General features: G+C 50.5%; 1 protein-coding gene across 1 annotated transcript in view; it reads left to right on the top strand.

Moving 5' to 3' along the window:
- The first annotated feature begins 1867 nt into the window (after positions 1–1867).
- The window catches only part of ANXA2 (annexin A2), a 34778-nt gene continuing 17161 nt past the window's right edge, over positions 1868–19484 (top strand). The window contains exons 1-3 of the mRNA XM_053273022.1: positions 1868–1971; positions 14992–15051; positions 17106–17205. Coding sequence (XP_053128997.1) covers positions 15004–15051; positions 17106–17205 — 148 coding nt within the window. The 5' untranslated portion in view covers positions 1868–1971; positions 14992–15003. The remainder of the gene's footprint in view (positions 1972–14991; positions 15052–17105; positions 17206–19484) is intronic.

The raw sequence follows: 19484 nt of genomic DNA, 5'->3' as shown, positions 1-19484 counted from the left end.
CCTGTTGAGGACAGGGCTGTGCAGCAAGCCCCCAGAAGCCCCCCTGGAATCCTGCACGAAGCAGCCATGGATGGGGGGGGGATATGGATTGGGATCGCGTCAGGAGGCAGAGGGTTTACCCCCACGGGCTGTGCTCCTCTCCACCGGGGCCCAATCCAATAAATAAGAGACAGGCGTGCAGCTAGGAGGAGTGCCTAGGTTTGATCTCCCTCATGGACGGTCTTGGCAGGTCTGCACAGCACGACACCCACCGGCCATGAACAGGCTGCTCCAAAGGGGTGGGTGAAGTTCCACCATGCTGCCCAAGGCCTGGCCAGCCGCAAGATGTGCGGGTTCTGCAGGCCGTGCTTGGATGTTTCCGCAGGAACACCTTGACTGGCAAACTCGGCTGAATTATTGGAGCACTGCGGGCAAAAGTGCCAGAGTCCTCCTCTCCCCGCCTGCCCACAGCAGAGCCTGGCTGGCTGCCCGCCCAGTTAGTCATCGTTTGGCTCTGCCCTTTCCTGTTCTTTGTGAAGCAGGATTAACAAATGGTGCTGCAAACTCTCCTTTTAAAAAAGAAGCGTTAATTGGTCTGTAAAGGAGCTTTTTCCCCCCTTCCGTTTTTAAAGGCACTGGGGAGAAGAATGACATGGAGGGGTGGGTGTGTTTTACAAGCGTTTTACTCCAGAGTTGGGGGTCCCAGTCTTGGCTGCCCAGATGTTGTTGGACTGCTACAGCTCCCATCATCCCCAGCCACAGCGGCCATTGTGGGGACTCAAGGCTGGGGGCCCCTTCCCTAGAGGAGGTGTGGCTGACATTCTGCGGCTGCCTAAAAACCAGACTCTCTGGTTCTGTCAAGAGGGGAGAATTGCATGATGGTTCTGGGATGCTGGAAGGCTCCCCAGGGCTCAGCTCTTGGATGGCATCTTGCACAGGCCTTCGTCTACGGTTCTGGTATCACCCAAGCGCCTTTCACACAATCAGCTGGTGGCGGGTGCTACCTCCGGATGGCCCCTTGCTTAGGCAGCTTTAAGAGAATAGGCAGGCTCCTGGAGGCCAGACATGTAGCCATGACAGGAGGAGCTAAGTGGAGCCTCCATGCTCAGTGGCAGTGTATCTGCACACCAGGTGCTGAAGGACAAGCAGTGGGGAAAGACGGCTGCCTTCATCTCCTGCTTGTGCCTTCCTGGTTGGTTGGCATCTCTAGTGGCCGGCCACTGTGTGGGAAGCATAATGTTGGACTGAGGGACCTTTGCTCTACTCCTGCATGGCTCTTTTGGAGGTCTGGCCATAGCTATGTCGAACCTCCATGCACAGGGGACAACTACCTTTTGCTGGGAGGAGCACAATGGCCCGAGAGGGACTGGGGACACACGTCCTCATTGGCTTCTGGAGGGTGAGCTCTGGCGTTCTGCCCCAGGCACATAATGACGGGGTTTGTGTGTTGTATTCTGTCCAGTAATCGTTTGTGGTTTGTTGTTTGGCCATTTGTCCCAGTGGGGGGGGGGTGGAGTCAGAAAGGGAAAGGGAGGGAAATGAGGAGAAGAAGCAAATGGAGTTTGTTGCTGAATGAACCTTAGTCAAAGCGACAACCCCACGACTGCTTTGAGTTTATGAGGGAAGCCGCTATAAAACACTCCACACATGCACAGGATGATCTGGGCTGCCAGGAGGCAGTGGAGGGGACCCGGCTGCAGTGCAGGATCGCGCTCTTCTCCTCCTGCGCCCCAGAGCTGCTGCTGCCCCGCCCGGGTTGCTGCTGAGCGCCTTTGCCCATCCCTGCAGGCAGCAGCGGCGGAGGGAGTGCCTGGCTCGGGGAGGCAGCGATGAGTCAGGCGGCTGGGCCGGGCGTCACGCGGGAGGAGCCGGAGGGAGGGAGGGGGTGTGGCAGTGTCTCCGCTGCTGCTGCTGCCGCTACAAAAACCCCACCCTGCCGCCTCTCGCTCGTGCTCAGCCCAGCCGGACTCGGAGTCTGCAGCTCCCTGCTAGGTGAGTCCCCGCGGGGTGGTTGCGGGGGAGGGCGGGGGCTCCTGCTCGCGCCCCCCTGGTCTGACTCCGGATTAAAGTTCGAGGGGGGCTCGGCTTGCTCCTAGGGCGGTGCGTCCGTACTGCTGTGGCTTCTTGCCGCCCCCAAGCCGCCCGTGCACGCTGACGGCGGAAAGGGAGCCGTTGAGTTCAGCGCCGGGCTTTGGGCTCCGCCTGCTCGACCCTTCCTTTCTGGTGGTGGCGGCGGCGCTGCTGCTGCCGGCTGGGCCAGTTGCTCCGGGGGAGTCTGCTTCGGAGGTTCCCTTGGCAGCCGGGGCAGCAAGCCCCTCTGAACGGAAGGGGGCTTGCTGATGGGGAAGCCAAGCCTGCGCACGAGGGTCGTCGGGGGGGAGCAGGGCGCCTTCCCACGCGCCCCCTGGCGAGGGGAGAAGGGCCCCCCCCCAGCGCAGCGGGGCTTGCTCCCGAGGAAAAGCGCAGGATCGGGCCGTGCAGCTGTCGGAGTAGAGCAGTTTCTCCCAAGTGCTCCTCTGCGCTTTCTTGCATGGGCCCCCCCCGGCCCCAATCTCACCCCGCTACTTCACCAACAGCCCTCAGGTACCGGACCCCCTCAGAGGTGCGCCTCGGCCAGGATTCCCTGTGGGACTGGGAGGCGGGGGGGCGGCCGGGGGGGGGCAACCCTGGGTGTGGACTGCAGCGTTGCTCCCTAGCATCTCCTGCCGTGTTCCAAAGGATTCTGGGAAATTCCAGGTTTGGAGGGCAACCTGTCTTTCTTGCTGTGCGGCAGAGTTCAGTGTGCCGGAAGACGGCAAGCCTAGAGGCAAATCTCCCCATCTCTCTCTCTTCGGAGCGGTTCTGCTTCTTCTCCACTGCTCTGGGGTTGGACACACCCAGCAGGGCATTTGCTCCGCTCATCCATCCAGGATCATTTCAGGGCCTCTCCTCTGTTACAGCTGCCTGTCCTTTCCCCTTTAGCTAGTGGTGTGGCGGCGGCTAAGAAACCCAACTTCTCTATCTCTATGGAGACACAGTTTTAAAAAAAAAAAAAATTAGATATGAGGCCTATATAGGACTATATGCAGCCCAAGAAGGTGATGCTTCTGGTGAAGAGTTCTGTGTAACCTGAAAGCCTACTTTTTGACAGCACTGGCTCCTGATGCCAAGAAAACTGCTTTTGCACTCCTCCTCCTCCTAGGGCGAAATGCTGCAGCAGTGGTCTAGAGCCAGCTGCAGAGAGAGCAGAAAGAGGTGCCGTTTCCAGCTTCTTATTGCCCTGTTAGTTTTCTGTGCATTCTTGAAATGGCAAGGAGGATTGCGTATTCTGTCAAGAACTTGGTTTTAAAAGAAACAATCCTGGATCTGGGCTCAGTGCTCTGAAAGCCCCGTCTCTCCCCACACCCATGTTCCTGCTGACACCCCCCCCATAAAGCTTTCCTTCTTTTCAGTGGGGCTAGGGCAAGAGAACTCCCCAGTGCATTATGCTTTCCATATTCAATGCACAGTTGCCAATGGATTCTGAGCAGGAGACAGGATTGGAAAAGGGAGGGAGAGCAATTAAAATGGTCTCCTTGAGAGCCTCCCCCCACCCCCACCCCCAGCTGGCTGGCCGTGAGAACAAGCTTCAAAGGAGCCCTGTGATTAATGCCCTGTGAGTTTGCCCGGCCTGCCTTTGCTAGCTCTGAAGACGTTGGCTGGGAGCCTTTCCTTGCAGCGCCGTACTTGGGTGTGTCCTCACTCTCCTCTGCACATGTCTCCTCTTATGTCATGCTCTTTCCCCCTGCCCGAGGCCTGCTTGCATGTCACTGCAAGTTGTGCAGCCAGGCCTGCCAAGAAAGCCACACCTTTTCTGTGTGCTCAGTTTGGGAGAACTGCGGAGGAGAACTCGCGCATTTGGGTTCTGGTGGAGATGGTTGTCTCTGCAGAGGAAAGCAAGAGGTTTGAACAGAGAGGACTGGTGTGTTGCCTTGCATGGACTCTTGAGCTTGGATTCCAGTCCCTGCTGAGCCACAAAGTTCTGTGGGTGAACTAGACTAACCTACCGTACAGGGTTGTTGTGAGGATGATAGGGAAGTCTGTGCAAACTGGAGGCAAGTGGGTCTTCCACTTTTTAAATCAGGCTGTTGATGAATTGCTTGAATTATGGGGAGGGGAATAGGGGGTCCTCAATGAATTCCCCAAGCCCTCATCTCCTGACTTGCCCCAATTTTAACCAATCATGCCCCCCCTCGCATTCTAAAAACTGTAGCTAATGAGGCTGGGCTCCTTCTGCACCCCTTGTGATTGGCACTGGAATGGCAATCTGCACATCAGTGTGGTGCTAAAAAACCATACCCGTGTGACTAGTCCACAAGAGACTGCTTTGCAAGGCTGGTTCCACTCATGTCTCTCCTGTGGCAGCAGATGATGTTGGTGTTTCTTGAAGAGAAGCTAAGCTAGGCCTGGCATTCTAGGCACATTGGCCTGCGAGTTGGTTTTGCTCACTCTTGCACAGTTCCTGGGCATTTCAGTGGACCTTCTGCAGGAGAACTTCCCGATGGGTTGGGATCCCATTTTAAGTTTTGGAGGTGCCAGTCCAGGATGTCCATTACGGGCCCCAGAAGTGCTGCTTTTGTGTAGTCCAGAGCAAAGCATGCTTGCAAACTTAGGTGAGACAGTTGACAATGACTAGTAGCTTATCTAGAGGTGTGGCAAGAGCATATTTGCAGGCCAAAGAATGGAAGAATGTTAATGTGATAAAGCCATAAAGATCCAATTACTCCTATGCATTGTTGATGGCCAGATGTTATCTGTGGTGGGACACTCTTCTTCTGCGGCTGATGATTCTCCCTGTATAAGCCAAAATGCAGGAGGCGGCTGGGGGTGGATTTGCATGGAAACCTGGAGAAGGGCTTGGATGCCTCTTCCCGCTCCTTATGGGATGTGCATTTTGCATCTGCTGAAGTAGACTTTGGGTCTGTTCCATTGAAAGCTCGGACTGGATTAAGTGTGTTAGTCCAGGGGAGGCCCATCCCAGGCTCAGCTGCTGCTGCACTTCCACATCATCCGGGTGGGGACCCAAGGTTAAGAACCCCCTGATGTAGACGCCGAGTGATTCCGGATAGGCTGTCTCTCTGCTCCTCTGCAGGGCTCTCGATGGAGCCAGAAGCCCAGTCAGTCTCCAGTAACGGCTCCAGCTTCTGTGCAGGAAGAGGGCTCCTCCCTCCCGCCCCCCCCCCCACCAGCCGTTAATGAGGTTCTTCTGCTGAGCAGCCTGGCATGATCTCATTTGCTTTCGACCTTTGTGGGTTCCGTTTGCGGCCAGGGAGGGCTGCTTCTTCCTGTGGCAGCTTGTTAAAACAAATATCTCCAAGCAGCCCTGTTGGGTTCAGAAGGGGCTTTGGGCTGGGAGGTGCAGCTAGCTGCTCCTTCTGGGGCTCCCTTCTTGGTCCTTGTCCCGCTCTCGAATTGCTGCTCCTCTCCTCCTCCTCCTCCTCCTTCTCCATGGCCACACCCAGCCTTAAGTTGGAAGACTTGGTGTACGTGGGCTCAGGGTTTCCTTTCTCTCATGCTGCCCAGTTCTGAAACTGAGGAACACCCGTCTTCCCCTTCATCCATAATAGGGACACTCCTCTGCAGGCGAGCACAGTTAGCACAGCCACACCTTGTGAGAGGTTTCCAGGCGCTCAGTTCTGCTCTCTGCCTAGACTGGCTGATGACGACTCACTGCCCAGCCCTTCACTGGGAAAGGGCCTAAGCCTTAACCTGCTAAGCCAGACTTCGAGAAGGCTTAGAACTGGGAGAGGGCAGTGGGGAAAGGTGCTGAATGAGTTAGCAGACACAGCAAGATGCCTCTCCATGCCAGTCGCAGGGGAGCAGCCGCAACATCTTGCCTGTGGGCTCCCCAGAGGCATCTGGTGGGCCACTGTGGGGAACAGGATGCTGGAGTAGATGGGCTGCCTTGGGCCTGATCCAGCAGGGCTGTCCTTACGTTCTCAGCACTGGCTTTATGTGCCGTTATAGGAGCATCTGTTGGATTTCTGTATGATTATTCAGTGTGCACAGTGCTTTTCAAAGCACAAGAAGATAAGTCTCTGCCTGTGAAGGTTGCCATGTAAAACTCGCTGAAGGAGTTGGCGACATGAACAAATGGGAAGAGGTGCTGATTTTGGTTGTCCTGTAAAGGTGAAGTTGTGCCGTCGAGTCAGTGTCAACTCCTGGCGCCCACAGAGCCCTGTGGTTGTCTTTGGTAGAATACAGGAGGGGTTGACCATTGCCTCCTCCCATGCAGTATGAGATGATGCCTTTCAGCATCTTCCTATATCGCTGCTGCCTGACATAGTACCAGTGGGGATTTGAATGGGCAACCTTCTGCTTGTTAGTCTGTGCCACTTATTGAATACAGTGAGGTGAGTGGGAACTAAGGGGTTTCCCATTCTAGAAAAGGTGAGTTTTGTGGGAGACGGCATCATGCAGGTGCTCTGGGAGGCAGATCCACGTATAGGGGGCAGCACAGGTGGAGTTTGAAGGCGCAGAAGGCCGTTGGGTGGTGGAGCTGGAGGAACAAAGGTCACAGACGGGGTGTATTGGGATTGAAGAGCAGAGAGATAAGTGGAGGTCAGGCCATGGACCGCCTGGCAAAGATGAGGAACGTGTGCCTAGAGAGCCAGGGTGGGGGGGGGGGAGAATTGCAGGACGTTGGAGTTGGAGGTTGCACTGGCGGCCTCCCTGCCTAGCCCCCTGCTCAGAGCCGGAGGGGTGAGTCTGAGCAGCGGATCTCCAGGGTCTTGGGCAGTGCTGTTCTTCCTCCTGCTCCTCCCTTTTAACTGTAGGTGCTGGAGACTGAACTTGGGACTAGAGATGTGCCTGAAACGAATTTTTCGATGTGTTCTGAATTTGAATCTGGTCCAAAAACTCACTTTCAGTTAAATTCGAATCGATTCGACTCAGTTTTGGTGCCTTTTTCATCCAAGCGGGGGCCTAAGTGGTTTTTAAAAGGTGCCAACTTGCTCTCGAAACTGAATCAACTTTTGAAAATTTGATTCAGATTCAAATCGAATTGCTCTTTCAAGGGGTGATTTGATTCAAATTTGAACCACCCAGATTCAAGTCATATCAACTCAAATTTGAATTGATTTGCACATCCCTACTTGGGACCCGGAGCTCTGGGCCCACTGACCAGCCATGTGAGACTGGCTCCAGCTTTGTCTGCCTAATCATGTGAACAGCTTCTGTGCTGAAGGGCGGTTTATAAATTTCTTGAGACGGTAGAGCAGAAGTATGCCAACGAGGAGGGCGTGCGGTATCCAAAACCCATAGCCCAGGGATTCTCAAGCCTGGTTCCCCGGAGGTTGTTGGACTACAACTCCCATCATCTCTAGCCACAGCACAAGCATGTAATGAGCTTGACACTTCTGGCTTCCATGCAGAATAAATGCCTGTATTCCTTCCAAGAACAAGAGGGAGCAGATCCCTGCATGCTTTTCTCCAGCATTTCAAGCCCAGTTGCAGATAAGGGTTGGCCTGCCTTACCTGGAGGCTCAGGACAGACAAGCAGTCAAAACCGCCATTATAAAAAGTTATTAAGCATACCTCTGCTTGCAGGGCATACCGTTCTCTGTGCTTTAAAAAAAAAAGGGTGTGTGCGTGTGTTACACTCCTGGAATGCATTTTAGATATTTTGCACAAATCTTTTGATGTGCATACTCTAACTTTGGCTGCCATGCAGAATGAGGGATTTCATTTGTGTTGATGAGGGATGGGGGCTCTGCAGGCGGAGGACAGCAGAGGGAAGGACGGCAAGGGGGGCAAATCAGTAGAAATGGGGGGGTGGAGGTGGGGGTTCTTATGGCTGCAGGAACCTAGGAAGCGGCTGTATACTGAGTCGGAAGCAGGGATTTATATGGAGATTGTAACACCTTCTTGCATGGTGTTTTCTACGAGTGTGTTAATTAAAGGTTAATGGTTTTTTGGTTTCTTTTTTAAAGGGTGGCTGGGTATGCTTGAGGTCACATCTGTAGGAGGGCTGAAGTTTTCTAGTGCAGTGAACTTCCACCTGTGTCGGGCAGGGCTGCAGAACTTGGGTTCTCCTGCCGATGTTGGGCCACACCTCCTGTAATTCCTGACTATTTACTGCTGTGGACGATGGGAGCTGTAGTCCATAAGCAGCTGGAGGTCTGAAGTTGTGCAGCCCTGGAGTAGGTGGAGAGTGGGCTCTGCCTCGGCCTCCAGGCGTTCATTAGAAGAGCATCTGTAGGGAGACATGTGCATGTGCAGAGGGTTCTCCCTGCACAATTGGGGACCTGCAAAGGCCAAACATGCAAGGACTCTCTGCAGTTGTTTGAACGGAAGGCATGCAGATGGTCAGGGATGGGGCGGGGCAATGACTGATGACTCCCCCTGCATGTTGTATCTGTCCTAATGACCTCCCAGAAGGGGCTTCTCTGCCTCTTCTAAACTCCAAGCTGTCCCCATCTAGCTGTCTTAATAAGTCTCTAAAAGATCATGCATTCCCATCTCCACTTCAGCCATGAGGACTAGTAGCCTCCTGTTCAAGATTATGCAGCTCCTCAGAGATGCTCTCTTCATAGCAAGGTTCTGCAGCTCACTGTGGAATTATGGTCCTATGCCCTAAGCTTTCTTTGTCTCTGGTCAAAGATTTCTCTCTAAGAAAGACATCTCTGCAGAGCTTCCTTCATTGCACAATCTCCCGGCTAGCTTGTAAGAACTTGCCTCTAGTGGGCCTCACCTCTGTTGACTACAGGATTGTGTGGCAATGCAACAAAGATCCCAGCTTCAACTGTTCATGGAGGGTGTGGGAACTGAATTGTGGTTCAGAGCTAGGCTTTTTCTTCTCCTGTCCCAGCATGCCTGCCTGCCTGCGACTTTCATCTGATTTAGTAAGAAACCCTTTTCAAAAATCAGTTGCTGATGGGTGTGCTCTAGATTAAGCTACTTTTGTGGCACACACTGCCAGCTCTTGTGGCAACCGCTGGGCTTTGCCACAACCAGGCAGTGGAAGATAACTCTTTCTAGTTTGAGAAAAGTTTTATCAGTGAGCAAACACTGCTGTATTAAGGTTAATGGTGCATCACAGCCAGAGTTCTGTGTAGCTTGGATGTCTTCAGAAGGCGATTAGACAGGGGGACCCAGATGTTGGGTACAGTGTTCCCTCGAAGGTGTGCTCATGCTCACACATTTTTTGAGGTCCACTCAGTTAATTCTAGAACCTGCTCCGCTTGAATCGGGACGGCCCCACTCTGAATGCATATGCGCACACACTGCCTTGATACTGCCAGAACAAAACTCATTCTGCACACAGACGAAACAAATGAGAGAGAACACTGGTTGGGTTCCAGGTGTGTTTGGACTACAACTCCCATCATCCCCAGACACAATGGCCTTTGGACAAATTCATGGAGAAGCAGAGTTTGGTCAATAGTACTTGCTTTGTAGTCTTTCTGAGGCATCTGTTTGACAAGAGGAGGCTGGACTGGATGGTTCTTGCGTTCTATGCTTAAAATTGGAACAGTAGCCCATGCTCTGCAGCAAGAAAAGCTGAATACTGTGGCCTCCGTGGATAGTGCCTACCATGCATAGTTGATTCTGCTTCTCGTGTTTGGGGAGGAACAAGGACCTGTACACACAGTGGTGGGCTCTGGACCACCCCTTTGACTTCTCAGATTTCACCAGGCAAGATCTTCCTCGCACATTCTCAAGTATCTTGGAAATCGTAAGGGCTAACTACAAGTTTGTGCATGTGTGTGTGTTGAGATTCTGAGGAAGAAGCCAGTCTCTTCTAGCTGACAAGGCATTCTGTAGCCTTTACCACATTCCAAAATACACAGCAGCACCCTGGCTGTGGTTGACCTATCCCCTTCCCAAGCCACCTCGATGTGGTCGAAGCCCACTTCTCAAGACGTTGCAGCCCAGCGCCTGGGGATCCAGGGTTGGGAGTTGGAGAGCCAGTCTTGTGGTCGTGAGCATGGCTTCCCCCCCTTTGCTAAGGAGGGCCTGCCTTGGTTTGCATTTGGATGGGTGACTACATATGAGCCCTGTCTGCTGTCAGATATTCTGCTTAGGGGATGGGGCCATAGCTCAGGGGTAGTGCCTCTGCCTTGCATGCAGAAGGTGTCAAGTTCCCTCCCTGGCAGCATCTCCAAGTAGGGTTAGGAGAGACTCCTGCCTGTAACCTTGGAGAACTGCTGCCAATCGGTGTAGACAATGCTGAGTTAGATGGACCAAGGGTCTGACTTTGTATAAGGCAGCCTCTTATTAAGTGAGCCCAACATCCCTCCAGTGGCTGTTGCTGGGGTCTGTCCTGTGTTTCCTTTTTAGACTGGGGACAGGGAGCCATACATAGATATATATGTAGACTGCTTTGGGAACTCTTGTTGAAAAGCCGTATATAAATATATTCGTTGTCCTAGTGCTAGCTGCAGCAGAACACGTCTTCCTGTTAGCAGCTGGCTGGCAGCTGGAATATTTTTCTAACCTGAGGAATTTGGGAGTTCTGTTCTCGTGCCTGGTCTTCAGGAATGCAACGGTGTGGCCTGAATTCCTTCCAGACAACGCCCTTCCTAAAAACTGCCTCTTGTTCCAGATGCCCCAACAGTATGGAATAAACGTCTTGTGAGAAAAAAGTGGACTGATGTTGGTGCATTGGCTTAAGTCTTTTTGCTGGCTGACCCACTTGGAGAGTGAAATAATGCTATTTCAGAACTAATGTTATAGGCTAGGCTTTTGAATAAACAAACATGCATTCTGTTTGGGATTTGTTTTAGAAGAACCATAATTTCTGCAGTTTCTCTTCCTAATGGTCTGAAGGCAGTTCTTAGCATAGTTGACCAGGGAAGTGTCTGTTCGCAGGCCTCTTGTAAAATCGATTCTGTCTTGCTGGAACAGTAAATCCAGGGAACTGCTGGTGTGCTGTGCAACATGACTTCTAAATGAGAGGCTCCTGGGAGTCCAAAGTATCAAGCCACAGAGACGGTTGTGCCACAGTCTCGGCCTTGTCTCCTCTCAGTCTTTGCTGGGGAACAGATAAATTCTGTGGAGTCAGCAGCTGACCTACTGCGCAAGGTGACCCAGGCAGTGGGAAAGCATCGTTGGAACAGTTGTGCAACTGGAACTGGAGGGCCAAAGTGGTGCAGCCCTAGTCTGTGCTAGCTGGTAGCAGCTCTTTCAGGCAGGAGCCTTTTGGAACATGAGAAGCTGCCATATACTGAGTCAGACCATAGGTCCATCTAGTCTTCACAGACTGGCAGCGGCTTCTCCAAGGTTGCAGGCAAGAATTTCTCTCAGCCCCGATTACCTGATGTGCCTTGAAATCCCCCACCCCCGAGTTACAGTACTACCTGCATATACTTCATAACCTTGTGGGTTTCCAAATCCTTGTGTGTAAATCTTTGTAGAGATATATCATGTACAAACAACCACTTTGTATATAATTGTGCTTTGGCAACGTACTATATGCTTTGGTAGTTTGTTGGTTCAATAAAAAAATCTTGTCCTGTTAAAAAAATAATAATAATAATCTTGTCCTATCTTGGAGATGCTGCCAGGGAGGGAACTTGGCACCTTCTGCTCTTCCCAGAGCAGCCACAGAGCGGCTCCATCCCCTGAGGGGAATCTCTTCCAGTGCTCACACTTCTAGCCTCCTATTCAAATGCAACCAGGGCAGAACCTGCATATCTAGGGGGACAAGTCCTGCTTGCTACCACAAGAGCGGCTCTCCTCTCTCTCCTTTTCCAGCCCTGGGAGCTTTCCCAGACAGCAGGCTTTACCATCGGTTTACTACGAGTTCCAAGTTGCCCCCCAAAAACTGATGCAAAAAGTGAATGTTTTTTTACCCCAGATATAAACCAAGCTACACTCCAACGTGCAGTGGAAAACTTGAATTGTGTTTTTGTGCTCCCCAGTAGCTCACAGCGACTTTGGGGTAAACTTGGCCGATATGTGAACCCACATTTCCATTAGGAACATACATAGGAAGCTGCCATATTCTGAGTCAGACCACAGGTCCATAAGGCTCAATATTGTCTACCCATACTGGCAGTGGCTTCTCTAAGGAAGGAGATGCAAATTAAAAGCCAGGAGTGAAAAATGCCCTGGAGATCCTGCCAGGGACTGAACCTGGGACCGTTTGCATGCAAAGCAGATGCTCTTCCACAGCACTACAGCCTCACCCTAAAATGAATGACAGGGAATGCCCACCGAAATGCACAGTTTCCTCCCCAATGGCCACAGGGATGCATGGAATTTCCAAATGGCCATTGGCCATTTGGAAACTCCATGCATTCCCTGGCCATTTGGTTCACCTAGCTAAGTAATGTCTGCAGTGACTGGCAGCAGCACTCCAAGGTTCCAGGCAGGAGTCTTTCCCAGCCCTACCCAGAGATGCTGCCAGGGATTGAACCTGGAGTCTTCTGCCGTCATGCAGCCCTTCCCTGTGCTTGTGGACACATACCAGTCCGATTCATCAGCCAAAATCTCTTATGCAAATAATCCTTGCTGATAATAACACATATTTGATCCATTGGCCTTTTTTCTTTAAAAAAAAAAAAGTCTCATGAACTGATAAACACAATCCACTAACAGCTTGGGTCCAGGGTATTTAAGAGAGAGCCTTCTTTGTCACGAACCCCACACCACTGCTTACTGAGATCACATGGGGAGGTTTGGTTACAGCTGTCCTCAGCTCATTGGGTGGCAGTGGAGGACGGGGCCTCCTCTGTGGCTGCCCCAGGGCTTTGGAATGTGCTCCCTGTCAGTAGAAGAGCTTCTCCAACCCTGGTTGCCTTTTAAAAAAAAGAAAATCACAAGACTTGCCTGTTGTCTCAGTCCTTTTGCTCAAACTATTTTAAATGCTTTTTTGTTAAAACATTTTTAAAATCCTAAAACTGTAAAAATAGTTTTAGTTGTGTTTCTTGAGTTTTATTATTTTAAGTTGAGATCCAGGTGTTAGGAGGTTTATAAATGAAATAGTGTGTTTGTGTAGTTATGTGCTATTTCTCACTTGCACTCGATAAATATTTCCTTCAACAGGAGCACAGAATGTCTGAGCTGTATTGGGGTGGGGGTGGGGTGGGGTTTGCAGCATCCTGATGGAATGTAAACCAAAGGCGGCAATTAACTTCCACTGGAGAAAATAAAGTGGTGTATGTCGAATCTGACTGAATCGATTTTCTGTACCACTTTTTTGCAAATAACCTACGTAAGGCACTTTGAACACAGAAAAGTGCTAAGTGGTATACACTTGCTAAGTACCATAGAGTAATCCCAGGGGCATTTTTTAAACCTGTTGTGCCACCTTTTTGGCTGATAAAAGTAGTTATTTTTAATGGCTCCTGTATTTTTCCAGGTGTTTTAATAGAATTTCTGCAGTGTTCAGAGATGCCCTTGTTCTCCCTATCTTATTGCTGTTGGAATTCTTGCTACAATTGTTGTATCCTAGGCTATTTAACTTCTTTCCAAACAAAGATTTGCTTGGATAGTTGGGGAATGTAAAAGTTCTGAGGGAAGAGCGATACTTCTGATGTTGAGTTCCTGTTCCTGTTCCAGCAACGCCTGAACTGCTGTCCAGGACACACACGTGCCGACAAACCATAACAATGAAACTCTGCTTGCAGTATTCATTTTCTCTGTAATCGTCTGCTTTGGACACTTGTGCATATTTGTACCCTGCGTGCCAACCTAGATTGGTTCCCAAAACAAGTTGACAAAATACATACCCCCCCCCCCCCATGTATCCTGGCTATAATTGCATATGTGGCTGTCTTCAGTTCCCTGAAGTTGATAACATAATGGAATCTGTGTGATCGGTGCTGGGATAGGAAACATGGCTGTCCTAACTTGTTGAGTGGAAAAACACAGTAAGAGGCAGCTTGATCGTCTGCTTAGGCTCAGTTGGGTAGGCCCAGCACGCCCTCCCCAGCTTCAGAACGAAGTAGGAGCTAAAACAGCCCTACCCAGTGGGGGCTTAGCAAATGATCAAACTTCTTGCTTTGTTTTACACTCGTAAGAAATCCCCAAACAATCCTGTGCATGCACAGCTCCCGAACTTGGGTATGTAGTTCAGACAGCTCGTACGCAAGTACTGATCGTGTGAACTGCTCAAAGTCAAGATGAGGGACTTTTCAAACGTTTTCAAGAACAATTTGAAAATTGCTTCGGGGCTCAGTGAACACTTAACCCCCCTTCTGTTCTACAAATCAGAGCACATAACTCATAAAATAAGTGAAGTACAGCATCCATTACAGCTTCTTGGTGGTTCTTCAGCCTTTCCATGGACCACTTAGGATGGAGCTCAGAGGCCACTGGTGGTGTGTGGATCATGGCTGAAGAACCCCTCTTTTCGACTCTTCCAGAGTCTATCTCCAGAAGAGGGTGGGATAAGGAAATTTGTGGATGGTAAAGATGCTACTCCCCACCACAAGAGCAGGACTGCCAGTGATCTGCAGTCTTCTGCAAGAAGGTGTTGATAAACTGACTACAACAGTTGTCTTTTTAAAGAATGTTAATTTTGTAGAGAAGCTGGGTGTGCTTATCATAGGATCTCTGTGCCTTATGCCAGGGTTCCCAAGGTTGGGTCCCCAGATGATATTGGACTACAACTCTTTATCATCCTCTGCCACAATGGTTAGCTCAGTATTGTCTACACAAACTGGCAGTGGCTTATCCAAGGTTGCCGGCAGGAGTCTTTCTCAGCCCTATCTTGGGGATACTACCAGGGAGGGAACGAGGAACCTAGACGCTCTTCCCAGAGCGGCTCCATCTCCCGAGGGGAATATCTCACAATGCTCACACATCTAGTCTCCCATTCATAAGCAACCAGGGTGGATGGACCCTGCTTAGCTAAGGGGACAAGACATGCTTGCTACCCCTAGACCAGCTCCCCTCTCCTAATTGCCCATACCCAAAGCAACCCTCCGAGGGGGGTTAGGCTGAGAGATAGCAAGTGGGGATTGAATCTGGGTCCCAACTACAGCCCATGTCTGTGTGGATTGCCACAGTAATAAAGGCTTACCAAGGTCTTGTTTCTCCCCCCAGCTTCTCTTCAAGATGTCTACTGTCCACGAAATCTTAAGCAAGCTCACCCTTGAGGGAGATGTAAGTATTGCTTGGCTTTCTCCCCCACCCCCACCCCTGTTTTTATCCTCTCCTCTGAATAACTTCCAGCACCTCTCAATCACTGTCTGGTGGGTTATTCTCAAAATGCAGCATCCTCAACCAGTGTCTCACCTTCCTGAGGATGCTGCCATTGGCAACCATGCGCAGCTGAATGTGCTCTTAGGCCAAATGCCCACTCCCACAGGAGGCTGCCCGGTGTATCTCTGTTTGAGTTCCTGTTCTGAGCTGGCCTCCTCCCTATTTGGAGGGGGTCCATAGCTTAGTGCTAAATCTCTTGCTTTGCATGCACAAAGTTCCAGGTTGGGAAAGACAATACTGGGGCTAGGTCAACCAGTGGCCTGACTCTGTCTAGGGCCATTTCACACCCTGAACAGTGACTCTCAGTAATGATGTCCTCTGCTGAGGGCAACACTTCTGTAGGTTTAATGATGCAAGTGGGGTATAGCTTTGTTTTGCTTTTGATCTACATTTCCCCCTGCCTCGAAAGATGCTATTGGTCAAGGAAAACACCAGGACAAATTATGCGTTTAATATCCTGTGCAGTTTCCCCTTATACATTCTGAACGCCACCCCTTTTTGGCTTCAAGGCTAACAGTTCCTTTTTAATTAAGGAAACAAGTGATTCTGTTTATCAGAAATTTGCTTCCCGGGGGTGCCCTCAGTCTCTTATCCAAAAACATACCTCCCAGATGTGCTGTATTCACTAGTAAAAGAATGTACTGTGTTTTAGGAACTTTTCTGGCCCATAGACTTCTTCTCTGGGGATGCATTTAACTTTTCCACTTACTGTTGGTTTTGGCAGTTAAAACGAGCAGATTCTTTTGGAAAGCCTCTGCACACTGCTTGGGGTGGCAGCAGGCCAAATTCTGCTTTGGCTGATAGAGGTGGGAATGTAGCAGAGGCTCTGCTGGTGTGGCTGGTATTTTTAATTTTTTTTAAAAAAATGCATTCACTCCCTCCACCTGGAGGCTCAGATTTGGGTGGAGGGGACTGACAACTTTGCTTGCATAACCTCCCTAGCAAGTCTGACAAGAGGACAAAACAGTCAACTCTGCCTTTGCCATTCCATTCCTGTTGGCCTTAAATGTGCTACAATAGACACAGATGCCTTTTGGCTGGAGACAGCCTTGCAGGAGAGACGGAACCTTTGGAAGAGGGCTTTCTGGCAGTACCTTTAATGAAACTGATTTCATTGATGGAAAATGCTCATTTGCCATCTTCTCACAAAAAACCCCACAAGGCAGCCAGTAGATAAAGATTTATTGGATTATATAGGAAGCTGCCTTCTACTGAGTCGGGCCCTTAGTCCATCCAGCTCAGTGTTGTCTACACTGACTGGCAGCGGCTCTCCAAGGTTCCATACAGGAGTCTCTCCCAGCCCTAACTGGATATGCTCAGCCAGGGAGGGAACCTGGGACCTCCTGCATGCAAATCCGGGGCTTTACCCCTGAGCTATAAACACCATCATAAAAAGAACCAACAAACCATAAACGGCAGGGTTTAGGACACACAAAGTAGCCAGGAGCAAAAGCATCTGTCTTTCTTCTTCTCCCTTATCTTCCCCCACCGCCAGAAAGTGGAGAAGCATGGTCTTGCTATCGGCTTGTTCACACAGTCAATGATGGGGGTAGGACAGGTGTCCTACCCACCTTCAGGACAGAGCTGTGCGTGCTTCTGATTTTCAGTCAGGGGCTAGTGAAAACCTAGGTGGGGTGGAGTGGTCACCTGTGAGACAGGAGCTGGGGAGGACGTCTTTCCCTCCTCTCTTGTTAAAGGGCCAGGTGGGATGGCGCCATCCTGCCCAGCTCCTGTCTCGCAGATGATCACTCCTCCCCAGTTCTTTCTAGCACAGAACTGAAAGTCGGGAGCATGCACAACTCCTGAAGCTGGTGGGATGCTTGTCCTACCCATTAACGATCGTGCAAACAGCCCTTGTTTCCTCCTCGTATGCAAGAGTTATCTAATACTGATGAGCCAGTTAGAAATATCAGGCTCTAATGTTGCTTTTTTCTTTTTGGATCTTCCTCCCATAGCATGTTCCCCCTCCAAGTGTCTATGCCACAGTCAGGGCGTACGGAAACTTTGATCCCGAAAGGGACGCTGCAGCCCTTGAGACAGCCATCAAGACCAAAGGTAGGAGTGCAGAAGAGCCTTCCTCATTTCCTTGGGAATGACAGTTTCCTCTGGCTGCCCACTGTTGGAAAGGAGACCCTGGCCTAGATGGATCTCTTGCTCTGAATCCGCTGGGCTGTTATGTTCTCGGGCTGAATGTCCATCTCATTCCCAGCTGGATGTTGGGGAACTCAAAAATAATCTGAAGAAACCAGTCCCTGCTATGCCAGACTTTCTGGAACTGTCAAGTTCTTAATGCAACGTGGCACCAACCTTATTCCCAAGGAGGCCAGGTTGTGTGCAAAAGATTCTTCTGGCTTCCAGACTGCCTGGAGAATAGATTGGCCCTTGTGAACACAGATGTTGGTCATCTGTTTGCAGCCAACCTGTTAGTTCAGGGCTGACCAAGAAAGTCACACCATCTCTTTCTGTCCACTACTGGGAACAGCAGGATAATGTCTGTATCAAGCTGCAGCCGCTGGGTCGAAAGAGAGGCTATCCTAAATGCATGGCTGCTGTTGAGAGAGGATGCTGTGTGCCCAGTTCCCCCTTTTCTGCCCCACCCTGTAATATCTAGTAGAACGTACGTGTATCATGGTATCCCAGCTACCCATATCACCCTGCCTAGCAGCAGCCCATAATATGCAAGGAAATCAACTTCGTTGATTTCAATCAGTCATCATTGTCGGGCACAGATAAGTTGTATAGAGCCTGTCTGAATTATTGTTAAGAATATTTATATACCACAGCATGCAGTTCTACCTGACAAATAGCCAGCCTGCAGGCCGTGCAGGTCTTGTTAACGGTGGGGCGAGATGGGAAAGTGAAGTGCCACCAGAGCTGTGCCTCCTTTGATGCACGGGGGGAGCTGGTCTTGTGGTAGTAAGCATGCCTTGTCCCCTTAGCTAAGCAGGGTCCACAATGGTTGCATTTGAAAGGGAGACTAGAAGTGTGAGCACTGTAAGATATTCCCCTCAGGGGATGGAGCCGCTCTGGGAAGATCAGAAGGTTCCAAGTTCCCTGTCTGAAGGCATCTCCAAGATAGGGCTGAGAGAGATTCCTGCCTGCAACCTTGGAGAAGCCGCTGCCAGTCTGAGTAGACAATACTGAGCTAGATAGACCAAGGGTCTGACTCGGTATATGGCAGTATATGCTCTCCTCGTGTTGGTTCCACCTCCATTTCTCTTCCCTTCCTCTGTTCCCACTGTTGCATTCCAGATTGGAAGCTCCTTGGGCCAGAGACCTGTCCTCACAAACGCTGTCAGGTACCATGCATGCGAATGGTGCTGCATAAATATGCTACGGAGGTGGCGGTGTGCAGCCTGAAGCACAGGGAAGAGGCCTCTCGGCAACTGCCTTGATCATGTACCAATTGGGTGTGGCACCCTGGGGCTCAGTCTCTGGCACTGCAGACCAGGCTGGCTTGGTGTGGCTTGATCCTTAAGCTGGTGTGTGTGTGTGTGGGGGGTTAATTCTATGGAATGGCACAGTTATTCCCTTGCAGGACCAAAAGGGGAGAGTAGTGGGAAAGAAGCATTCACTTGCCTAAAGTTGGAGGAGCTGTGATGACTTCGACACTTGCTCCTCAGAACGTTGCAGATGCAGTTGGACACTTTCTGGAGTGTGGGGAGAAATGGCTGCATGTTCGTGTAGCTTAATGGTGTTCCTCCTCTCCAGGAATGGAATGCCTGTAGGAAACCAACTTCCTGGCATGCTCTGGAAACCACTCCCTGAAACCTTTAAAAAAAGTGCGCTCAATTAACAGGGGCAGACATAGTTATTATCAAGGCTTCGTGTATCCCATAAATCTAAATGCACCATTTTTGGCATCTTCAAGGTTCATTTTGCAAAAGAACAAGCATGTTCCTATTCCTCATCGTGGTGGTGGTGAACGAAAGCTCTCCAGACCCCAACAGAGCTCCCAACAGAACCTGGGGTTTTCATCTCTACTTCTGTGCCATTGCTCCAGTTTTTAAATTAAACCCACTGGACTTTTGAAATGTCAGACTGAAATTTCACCTGTCAATAGGGAGGGCACTTCAGCAACCAGTGGTGACTGCTCCATCACTATCTAGTTGGGGCCTAAGTCATGACTTGATTTTAGCTGGCATGGGGTGTCCCATTATGGAAGCCAGTTTTTATAACCATTCAAAGCTTCCTGGTGGTTGTTGGACACTCCTGTTGCTGTTTACAGTAAAATCTGTGTCTGAGTGTTCTGGCCAAGGGGTGTGTAAATTGCCTGGGGCAGTTCTTCCTCTGCTCAGGTTATTCATTTTCTGCTTTGCCAAACAGTAAATCAC

The sequence above is a fragment of the Hemicordylus capensis genome, chromosome 10 (genome assembly GCF_027244095.1).
Source record: "Hemicordylus capensis ecotype Gifberg chromosome 10, rHemCap1.1.pri, whole genome shotgun sequence".
Lineage (NCBI taxonomy): Eukaryota > Metazoa > Chordata > Lepidosauria > Squamata > Cordylidae > Hemicordylus > Hemicordylus capensis.
Note: the sequence above shows the minus strand (reverse complement) of the source record. Positions and strands in the feature narration are given on the sequence as shown.